This window comes from Orbicella franksi, chromosome 4 (genome assembly GCF_964199315.1).
Source record: "Orbicella franksi chromosome 4, jaOrbFran1.1, whole genome shotgun sequence".
In the NCBI taxonomy this organism is placed as follows: domain Eukaryota; kingdom Metazoa; phylum Cnidaria; class Anthozoa; order Scleractinia; family Merulinidae; genus Orbicella; species Orbicella franksi.
In genome coordinates, this window is record NC_138148.1 from 5,141,600 (window position 1) to 5,153,393 (window position 11,794).

At 39.3% G+C, this 11,794-nt stretch overlaps 1 protein-coding gene across 1 annotated transcript in view; it reads left to right on the forward strand.

Annotated features, from left to right (window-relative positions):
• Nucleotides 1-11,794, forward strand: part of LOC145484216 (TNF receptor-associated factor 6-like) — a 42,896-nt gene that overhangs the window by 1,162 nt on the left and 29,940 nt on the right. Inside the window, exons 3-7 of the mRNA XM_081462852.1 lie at nt 2-100; nt 986-1,150; nt 1,897-1,974; nt 2,330-2,407; nt 2,957-3,535. Of these exons, the coding sequence (XP_081318978.1) occupies nt 2-100; nt 986-1,150; nt 1,897-1,974; nt 2,330-2,407; nt 2,957-3,535 (999 nt within the window). The remainder of the gene's footprint in view (nt 1; nt 101-985; nt 1,151-1,896; nt 1,975-2,329; nt 2,408-2,956; nt 3,536-11,794) is intronic.

The following is an 11,794-nucleotide window of genomic DNA, read 5'->3' on the forward strand; positions in this document are numbered from 1 at the left end:
GATATTTCCAGATGCCGCTTGTCATCGCATAATTCTGGATCTTACCGTGAAATGTCCTTATTTTGGATGTTCATGGACCGGAGAACTGCGGTCCGTGAAGGTATGTAATATCTGAGTTTTTTTCGAAATTAAAAAGTAGCGCACCCATCAAAGAAAACAACAACAACAACAACAAAAACCCTCGTCCGTCTAGTGGCTAATTTTGCTGCGAATTTGAGTAAATTGTCGAATTTCTAATTGGACCTGATCAAAAACTGCTTGTCTCACGGTTCCTACCGAACACTATGACTTGAGGCGTAACGTTTTCAGTTTGAACAAGTATAAACATGTTCTAGCTTTGTGTCATGTTCGAGAAAGAAGTCTGTCGGATAACTGATTGATCGCATGATGAAAGGAAAGTTGAATGTTGTTTGAATCTCAGCTACACTGTAGGTTTAAACTGAGTCAAGGCGCTATGAAGGCGAAATGAATAACTCGAGAGGGATCGCACTGGGAATGAGACCTTTATGGCGGATTAGGGTGCGTAATCAAATTGATGACAAATGAATTACTACGAAATAATTTCACGCGCGTTTTGTCAAAATTATAATAATTTAATAGAAAGAAGTACTTGAATAACGAATTATTTGAATTTTGGCAAAACGCAAGCGAAATTATTTCTTAACAGTTAGGAGTTTTCTCTTTTGATTGCCTTTTAATAACATGGATGACAAATAACACTTCAAATCGTGGGTTTTCGACTTGCTTATTTATCGAGAAATATCGCGCCAAACGTTGCCATGGCAATTTTGTAACCTCACATGTCAAATTATAACGCTGAAATTTCGCGCCAAAATTAAGGATTAATGTGTCACCAAGGGATCATATTCTCTTGTTTGTCACCCGAGATATACCTCTCTAACCCTTCATTTTCTCTTGGTTTTAACTATGACGTTTTCTTTTATGTTTCTTTTTTTTTTTAATTTATTTATTTAAATATTTCAAGAAACACCAATCAGAATGCCCCTTTAAAGTGGTCAAGTGTCCAAACTCAGGCTGTACAGAAAAGCTCACTAAACAGGACCTGAAGAGTCACGTGACATTTGAATGCTCTTGGAGAACAGTGAACTGTGAATATTGTCAAGAATCTTTCGTCAAGAACCAGAAACAGGTTTGTAGACTTTTACATGACCGAAAAAAAACAAAACAAAAAACAAAACAAAAAACACGCACTTTAATAATAAGTAAGTAGTATTACAGACGACAACTTAACGATGATTTGAGATATTTCTTGCCTTAACCCTCGGACGTACAAGGGGAGGGGGGGTTCGATTTCCCCCTCCATAAGGTTTTTTCACATTTTTGAAAACACGATTTACGCTAAGGGGCTGAAACTTTCAGTAGCTGTTCATTCATCTCCTGCGGAAATTTGTGTCTGTCATTCTGGCTTGATTTTGTATTAATTTCCGTTATGATAAATGAATAAAGATGGTAAATTTTAAGCTCGGTAATGAGATGTGCAAAGTGAACTGATCAACATGACACGAGCGTAGGACAAAGAAGTAATCTGAGTCCCAGACAGGAATCGAACCCATGACCTCCCGAACACAGGGCGGGCGCTCTATCCACTGAGCTACGAGAACTCATGGAAAGCAAGGCCTTTTAACTGGGTTCATATGTGACAGGTGTCCTGCATACTGCTAGGATCAGTACTGTCGAAGTCTACGTGAGCGTGATAAATGAATAAAGACAATGAAATGTGAAAGTGAACTGATTGTACCGCGGTGGGGGTATGAGTTAGCTCGTACGTCCGAGGGTTTATTAAGCTATACTTGAATTAAAACGCCCGTGAACTTTTTTACTTTGTAAAAGTGATTCCTCTCTGCTTTCTTTTTTTTTTGTTTTTTTTTTTCTCAGAAACATGTTAGGGTGTGTCAAGAGTTTCCAGTTCACTGTACTAACAAGTGCGGTTTAAGAGATATTCCACGAAAAAGGGTTAGTTGTTCTAAAACTACCCTAGAAAATACTCGCTCTTTGAATGGCATTCGTTAAGCCAGAACTAGTTAGAGTATCCAGTAGCAAATCCAGAAGTACTGAAAGGGAGGGGCCCGAAGTAAAGATGGGTTCTTTCTCCTCTTAGCTGGAGGTGTTCTTTCTTGTTCCAGTGGGACGGGCCAATTTCATGTTCTTTATGTGTTACTTTTTTCAACCAAAGAGCGGGCCTGCTTTCCTCGTACGCTCCCGCAAGTTTGCCTCTACTGTGTCATGGGTGATAAAATTCGGTGTTGAAATTACCTTGGAAGTGCTCGACCTGCATGATTCTTTAATTTACGGTTGTTTTTGCTTCCAGCTTGAGGTTCATGTTCGCGATGAATGTCCTGCAACGGAAGTTCAGTGTGAATACAAGAACTTGGGATGTGAAGAAGTGGTACGAACTTTTTTACACATTTTTGACACAAATTTGATTTACCATATGCTAGTCCAGTCATACAACAACAATTTCTCGAGTTCTACTGAAGTTGCGTCGCGTTGCGTCACAGCTTACGTCATTTTCGTGGTCCATACGCTCCGCCATCGACCATAGCTCTCGACCGCGACCGATAGGCGGCCACGGTTAGAATACTGTCAGTTATCGAAAATAACAATTCTGGGGAAACATCTAACATGTTATGATCGACCTTACGTGAAGAGTTTCCTTGACCTTAAATTTTGTTAGAATATTCTTTCTAACCGGGATAAGCTCCGGGTGTGTGGGCCACTGGCCTGACGCAGACTTGACCGCTTTACCTATTCTTTCAACTGTCCCAATTAGACTACATACGACCACCGCACCAACATTAAACTAACATGGAATCATAAGCTATATATATGCAGAAAGGGACTTGTTTTCGAAGTTCTACGCACTGTAGAAAAAGACACGCCTAGCCTTAATTCCTCTCTTATTGTGACATTTAAAAGATATATTTTCCGTTTACAGTTTCCTCGATCAAACGCCCATTCTCACGCGGAAACTCATGTTGAACGTCATTTGGACCTAGCCCTCCGCGGCCTTGAAACTACCCACAACCAAGTTCGCGCTCTTGCCAGCCTGGTGAAGGAACAGTCGCAAAAGATACAGAAACTAGAGAAGGAAATGTCCAAGGTTAATGAGCAACCCCATCAGATAGAAAAGCTAGAGGAAGATGTGTCAAAGGTTAGAGAGCACTCGCAAGAGATAGAAAGACTGAAGAAGGATATATCTCAAGTAAAAGCACACACACGACAAGAGGAGAAGCTGGAGAAGATTACCGAGAACTATGCCCCGTTTGTATGGAAAATTCCTCACTTTCAAGCCGTTTATGAGAGAGCAGTGACAGGAGAACAAGAGGTTGTGCTGAGCGAGCCGTTTTATTTGTTTAAAAACGGATACAAGCTGAAAATAAAAATGATGCCTAATGGAGGTAATACACTCGACCCTGTCGCACATAAAGAATATAAAGGAAGATTTCTGTCGCTCTATATCAAAGTTATTCCTGGAGAATATGATTCGATATTACCGTGGCCTTTCACAGAAAAGGTACGAGTTACATTGATTGATCAATATGTGCGCAAGGACATGAGAGAAAACATATCGCTTGTTATTGACCTTGGCGATCACGCGTATTTTCGTCCTGTTGTTGAAAAAGATGCTGAATATGGCTTTCCGGATTTCGTCAGCCAAGATATTTTACGATCGCGATCGTATGTTAAAACGAATACAATTTTTATAATGGCCAGTAGAGAATATCGAACATAGACAAAATATAATTTATCTCAACTGAGAGAGATTTTATAAAAGGATCGATGGAATTTCATAGAAGGAATGGGATTCATAATCGGGGACGGATCCCCGATTATGGCTCCTGCATGTATGTCGTTTCTCCTCACCAATTAACAGATCAGGAAATATCAATTAATTAATGTGGGTTCGAAGGAGGGGTGGGTACTAGCTAGGGGTATGGAATTTTGTTCTCGATTTAATTGAGATAGCTATCTCGCTTTAAGCTGGTGATTAAAAATTCTGTTTTAATTTTTAAGGAAAATCCGTTATCCTCACTTTTTTTTCTTTTTAATAGAGAAATGGTATTAATAAATGAAGGGAGTTTAAAGAGACTTTTTTTCTATTCCAAGAGGCCAGTCGAAAAAGTTTGATAGTTTCTCACAGCTTTTTTTCCCCCAGATTTTATTGAAGCGTTTTACAAAATAATAAACCATAAAAAAAACGTTACCCCCTAGCCTACAGTGCAGGCGTTATTTTGGAACAGAACGATTAATAAACTAGGTTTTCGATACCGCCATCTTGGATTATAACTGGATGCTTGACCGCCATTTTTTCCACTTCGGGCCAACTTCCCCAGCAAATTTTCCATCGACCCAGTCCTCCACAGTTACCGAACTTACTAAGCCGGATAGCGGCCTAGTACGAAAATGTGCACTCGCGCGGCCACTGCATCTATGAACAAGTGTCCCGCCCTTGCATCTCAATTTTTTTGACAAAGGAAGAAGAGGAGGTATTGCAAGCTTGAATTGGACAGACGAAAGAAGTCGAAAATGTTACCTCGAAAAACACCCCTACATTTCTCTTAGATTTACCTTGGGCAGGAGATTCTCTTGCCTTGGGAACGGGTATTACAAATAAATTATAATTTAAATTGTATCTCTTTCTTAACTTCTTATTCCTGGAGACCGTGTCTTCTGAACTTGCCTTGCCTGGAAAACACATGGAATCAAGTGCAAACATTCCACGATCATGCCTTTAATCCAGTCCATTAACTTTCCCACTCCCACTCTATGTATTTACCCCTAAACAGAGCGGAGAAGGAAAAGTTCAGGGACTGGACTAAAATTTCCTTCGACCACGCAAGAGCGTATAACACAATTAACGGTCCGAATTTCTGGAAAGAAGAACATCGGAAAATGAACGCCTTATTCATTAAATCTGCGTTGTAGCATCACCGTTTATTTGTAGTTTTTAATTGTATTTTGCCTCGCCAGGCTACGACTTCACCAAAATATAACACGACTCTAAAAAAATTATATACAGCTGCACCGCTGAAGATGACGAATGGTTTGGGGTCAAAGCTCGGTAGAAGCGACTAAAAGCCCGGATCTATTTACGTTACCATGGTTGCAAAAGCAATGGGCATGCCATCTTCTCCGTGTGAAAAACTCCCTACCAGTTCCCCCAGCTATTCCCTCCAGTGTATATATGCAATACAAATGACTTATAAGTTCGAGAGTTGATTAACATATATTCCTACGTGTAAACTCCATTGGTCAGGACTAATGCCAGGATCGATAATCGCGAAAACATATCGCGTGTGATTGACTTTGGAAAGGGCAAGGTATCCTGATGTCGGCCTCTAAACGCGATGATCACAACAAACATCGCCTCATTCTATTCTTAAGGACAGGTGATTTACCATATCGATTATACATTGAGGATGACTAAATTTTCATAATGACCAACATTACTGAGAATAAATAGAGAGATTTACTTCGAGGGCATTCAAAGTGAGTAGGGATTTCACAAATTCTCAATATACTGTTATATATATAGACTAGTGAGACAATCTCAGATAGTGCCGAGCGCAATTGATAGCTCTGATACAGTAGTCCCATAAGTACTCACCCCTGCTCGGTTCACTTCCGGTTTGTGTCTACCTTGGTAGTCTGCTACGGCTTTTCCCCTTTGCAGTGTGTATGTTTCAAGGTTGTATTTTCATTCAAGGTCCAAACATTACGCACAAATTAATTACTACTGGTGCTTTAAGTTGATTTTCGTTCATTTTAAATTCAACAATACGCTGAAGCAGCAAACGTGACAATTTAGCTCTTCACGCCAACTTTGTAACTTGATACTTTTGTTTTCCTCGCAAAGCCATGTAATATGAAACCCCTGTTTTCTCCAAAACATACGGAAGATGTCCTTGTTTTTTGGAGATAAATGAAAGAAAGTTAAATATCTGATGTAGTGATGAAGAAACGGAACAGAGACGATGTTTTACTAAAAATGCAAATTTTTACCGATGAACAAGAACTAATTTATCAGATAGTCACGAAATACCACTTTCTTTTTCTGTTGCCACCTTTGTTGTTAACAATAAAACAATTCAAAATTAACACACAACGATATTGATGGCTGAGAAGCTTTTCAACGAAAAGTATTGAAGATAAACAGCGCTACTTGGCCGATATGAATGAGTCTCCTCAAAGACTGATTAAATTAATTTGAACTTTCATTAGGTGCCACGGCGTCTGCAGCAATATTTGAGCATTTTCCTGGTTTCTTTTGTTACAAATTTACAATTTGCGGAGTATTAAAGCCACTAACTTGAGAACTTTTTGGTCTCTCTTACAGACACAATTAAGGCAAGAAATAAACAAGTCGCTAAGGAGAAGCAATAAATTTGAACCCTGACAAGCACACTATTGTAGATTGAAAACAGCAGATGATATTTGTTGAACCGACCTGTTTGTAATTCTAAAAGCTACGCAGCCACAGTAACGTTTCACTTTTGCAATAAAAAGGGACAATTGGCCCTACCTGAAAAATAACTGCCGTCCTTGGTCACATGACACGATATATAAAATACTGCGTGTAAAGATAGTGTATAACACTAACAATGCTAGAACGCATGCGTCTTACATGTTGAGCTCTACCATAAGGAAAACCACTCAACATTTGTGCGTGATTCCGTATGCAATGTATCCTTCACCTAATATAGAAGCCACGAACCCTAACTAATCTACGCATGCGTTTAGGACAAATTAGTTTTGTTCTAAGGAGAATGGTACCACAAGGAGAGCAAGGGGTTACCTGAAACAAATATATAGCTTTGCGATGTTCAAAGTTAAGCGACGGCGATGGAATGTGTTTTACGTAGAGTACACATGTACCTTTCCCACCCTACTCCCACTACTTCCTTGCCTCTAGACTAATTAATTAATTGAAATTAATTGATTAAACAAACATTAAAGTTTACACCTTAGCGCCATAGGGCCATAGGGCCTTAGTTCCTTAGCGGCAGGCAACCCCCATAACCATCCCAATAGTGCACTCTGCACTAAAAAGAGGAAGTTCAATGAAGAACCATGCACTACGCTCGCTAGAGGAGCTAGAAGGGAATGCTGCAAGGAGTGTCAGCGGTCTACGGCTGACCCCTGCAAACATGGGTAACGAAAAGTCACGCGAGTGTTATGAATAGCCTAGTTTCGAATTGTTTGTGCGTGAAAGCCTGGTAACTATTTAAGAGCATCAGAGCGAGGCTCAGGGGAATAAAGACACGACAAAGGCGCTTATTTTGGAAGCAAAACAGGTGAAAATGAGGTATTGAGTCATTTCCGTGTGCAAAAACAATTCCAAAAAGCGACCAGACCTCAACGTTTTCGATTTTCCGAGCGAGAAAAAGCTTCGAAAGAAGTGGAGCACCTTTTGCCGGCGAGCTGACAAGGAGTTTCAGTCTACCGCGAACCTACACACATGTTCTCAGCATTTCGACACCAAAGACATCGTCAAGACCTTGTGTGGGATAAAAAAAAAAAAAAGGTAGTAAACGGGGCGCTTCCAACGATATTCAACCCACAAGAGATTCCAAGTGGCCCAAGTGAGCGAGAGAAACGAATGATTTCACGAAGAGGAAAAACAGATTTAAGGGATGAAAGCGATCTGAAGTTTCCCGCGAAAAGTCCCCGTGTGTCGTCTGATGTCGCTTTAAAGGCAGTCACGACTATATTTTTCCTTGCAAGGACAACAAAGTCAGCTCTTCGCCAACTGAAAAAAACATCAACACGGTAAGAAAGTCTGTTTCTGTTTCCTGCCAAACGGGCATTGATCAGCTAGAAATGGAGGAGCTTGTTAAAAATGTAGTAAGATTGAAAATTGAAAACAAAGTTCTTCGAAACAAAGTCAACAACAAGCCAGTCATCACAGCCATCTTTACCGACCAGATAATGATAAATATCACGAAACCTGAAGTCTGGAATATTAGTGAAGTCGTGGGTCCAAAACTGAAGCGAAAGTGGACGGGGAAGTAATTTTCCTCTTGGCAGGGTGATCTTCAATTTGATCAAGTCGTCCTATAGCTCTATTTCATCTTCAACTGTTGGCACCTTCGTTTCGGCTGCATTTTTGCAAAGCTCCATTATGGCGAGCCGTTCAATTTGTAGCAAAATTTAATCCCTGCAATACATGTTTAATCCTTTAAATAATGGTTTTATTTAAAGATAGAAAATGGCATTCAATCCAATGGTAAATAAATTTTCGGTTCGATACAATCTTCTAATTTTCACGATTCAATCCAATACCTGGAATATTGATTCAATCCAATACCTGGAATATTGACGCAATCCAATACCTGGAATATTGATGCAATCCAATACCTGGAATATTGATTTAATCCAATACCTCAAATATTGATGCAATCTTCCTGGGCCGAGCGCGGCCAACAGGAACGAGAGTAACTGCGCACTAGAGAGCACTGAAAACATGGCGGGCGAAGGAGAACTAGATTTAGAAGTTGCGTTTCCTAAGTTTCTTGCAGATATCTTGGATAAAACGAAATTTTTTGAGAATTTTGACTCAGAAGTTGCAGACGCGCACGCCGAAGTTCTTGATCAAACCATTAGTCATTAGCGAAACCATTAGCTAAAAAGGAGGAAATCATGGAAGACCATTTCTTAAAATTCCTGTTGAGGTGCTTGAGGAACTTTGAGGACTAGGATTCATCTAGACAACGATAACAGAGATGATTGGAGTTTTGAGATGGACAATTTACAGAAGAGTGACAGAGTATGGCTTAGAAGATATGAGGGGTTTCGACAGCTTACCTGATAAGGAACCGAAATCATTCAAGAGTACATTTCTAACCATGGGAGCGCTACTGGATATAACTTCATTGCAGGTTTCTCTAAGTCCATTGGGTTACGGATTCAACGGAGAAGAATAAGAGAAAGGTTAGCAAAATTAGATCCCCAAACTACTGTCTTGAGATGGGGTGCGCAAATTCGCTTTGGCATCTGGATGGACATCACTCTCTGATCCGATGGAAAATGCTAATTCACGGCTGTATAGACGGATTTTCTCGGAGAATAACGTTTTTGAAATGTAGTGCCAACAGTAAAGCAGAAACAGTTCTTGAATTGTTTCTGGATTCCGATAAGAGAGACGGAGAATTTTGGCCTTCGAGAGTACGAGTAGATCATGGTGTTGAAAACGTTGGTGTGTGCGATACAATGGTGCAGGTTAGAAGAGAGGAGAGGGGCAGCACTGCAGGGTCATCAACACAACCAACGAATTGAAAGACTGTGCAGGGATGTTTTCCGTTGTGCTTTTCCACTTGTACTTTTACACTTTTAATAGTATGGAATTGTTAGGCATCCTGGACACTGATAATTCAGTGCATCTTTTCACCTTACACTTAGTTTTTCAACCAAGGATAAACCATGCTCTTCGCCAGTTCACTGAAGCTTTCAACCACCAAAATGTAAGAACAGAAAAATAAAACTGGTTGCCATACCAAATGTGGCTTAATCATATGATGCAGCCTGAACACCCTCTTTCAAATGGAAAGTCATATGATTTTGACTATTATGGTGATGATCCTGATGGTCCAACTCCATTGGACAGTGATAATGTTGTTGTTGAAGAAATTGACTTGGGACAACATGATTCATTGCAGTCATTTGTATTGGAAAGGCTAGATCCCTTAGGAGAAGCAAGTCAAATGAGAGTAGACATCTTCCAAGAGGCTCTAGAACTTGTGACAGTTAAACTTAGGCAACTGAAAATAGCATAATACTACATGTGTGTGGGCTGGGTAAAGGAGATTATGGCCCCACGATAGTATTTTTGCAACTCAATTCACAACAGAAAACCTCACCCTGTATCAAGTAAATTATTTTCTCATCTTCCTTTTCATTGATATACAAAACTCAGAAACTGCTTGAATTACAGAGTGCCTAACTTCTAGCAACACAACTAAACTGAAGAGAAATCAGTGCATTTCATAACTGCCATGTGCCCTACTCTGCCTGGTAACTTTTCAGGTGCTTATCAAAACAGATGTTAAAATGTTGCAAGGTTAATTTGTTATCTTATTTTCAAAAGTACCCAGGACACAAGACTAACTTCTTAGTGCACTGGCGTATATAATGGCTACTAACAGGACTCATGTCACTAGCCAAAACTAACTTTGCACCAGCCAGTCTTTTTCATACACAGTTTCACTGACTTTTTTATAAGAGTGGTCAATCTTGGACATTTCATGTTACATCTAAAATGTTAATAATCACTAAGAAAATTTCACTCCCACAAACACGAATCCTGCTTTTCTTGAATATGCTTATGTCCAACCTCTGATGTACTTCTATCAGTGTTGCCATTTTCTTTTATCTCCCTTTAATAGTTAAACATTTGTCATATGCTTATTAAGGCAATTACTTCCATAAAATCCACTCATAGTTTCCCTGTTTTCATTAGTTTCTATTCTCTTCAGTTTTACTTTAATTTGTCGGGATAATTCTCAATTTTGTTTTCATCCAGTAGACCAGTACTCCATTCTATCATGATTGTTACAATGACTAGTGAACGTGGAAAATCTACTATTCAAAACTGAAATATGTGGCTAGTTGGCAGTGGTGTTAGCCTTAAGCCCTGGGTACCCGATAATATTCACAACAAACTGGTGTAATGTTTGTCATAGAATATCAAGAAAAACATCGTTTTTAGGAAAGAATTACCACATGTGGGTTAAATAATGCAACACATGAGACAACAACATTGAGAAACTTAAAACACATCCCAATGTTCAATGATTGCTGTCTTGTAAAATGTAAAGGTTCTTATTTCAAAAATAACATAGAGTCAGGTTTACACAAGCAGTATTTGTGAGAGACATGTTTGACTGTGTACATGGCACACCAAAAGCTTTGTTTACAGTTCAAAGTTTAGTGTGCCAGTAATGATTGGACAGCAGAAATATGCACAATACCAAAGACCAATGTGGTAGCAAAATTTGCCACAGTTTATGTTATTTGCCACAAAAAGCTAGCACACACAGCTTTTAATAAACTAATATGTTTGTCACATAAAAACTGATTAACTTGCATCTACAAAAGCGGCAGTAATGGAATCTAACTTTTCTGTGTACCTTGTGTCTCGGTTGTAGCATTGCCTCATTTACCTAAGCAGACTACTGGTTTGATCTTCTTCGGCGTGCACTTCTGCAACTTCTGAGTCAAAACTCTCAAAAATTATTTCCGTTTTATCCAAGACGTCTGCAAGAAACTTTGGAAACTCAACTTCTAAATCTAATTCTCCTTCGCCCGCCATGTTTTCAGTGCTCTCTAGTGCTCAGTTACTCTCGTTCCTGTTGGCCGCGCTCGGCCCAGGAAGATTGCATCAATATTGGAGGTATTGGATTGAATCAATACTCCAGGTATTGGATTGAATTAATATTCCAGGTATTGGATTGTGTCAATATTCCAGGTATTGGATTGGATCAATATTCCGGGTATTGGATTGAATCAATATTCCAGGTATTGGATTGAATCAATATTCCAGGTATTGGATTGAATCGATATTCCAGGTATTGGATTCAATCAATATTCCAGGTATTGGATTGAATCAATATTCCAGGTATTGGATTGCATCAATATTCGAGGTATTGGGTTGAATTAATATTTCAGGTATTCGATTGCATCAATATTCCAGGTATTGGATTGAATCAATATTCCAAATATTGGATTGCATCAATATTCCAGGTATTGGATTGAATCAATATTCCAGGTATTGGAT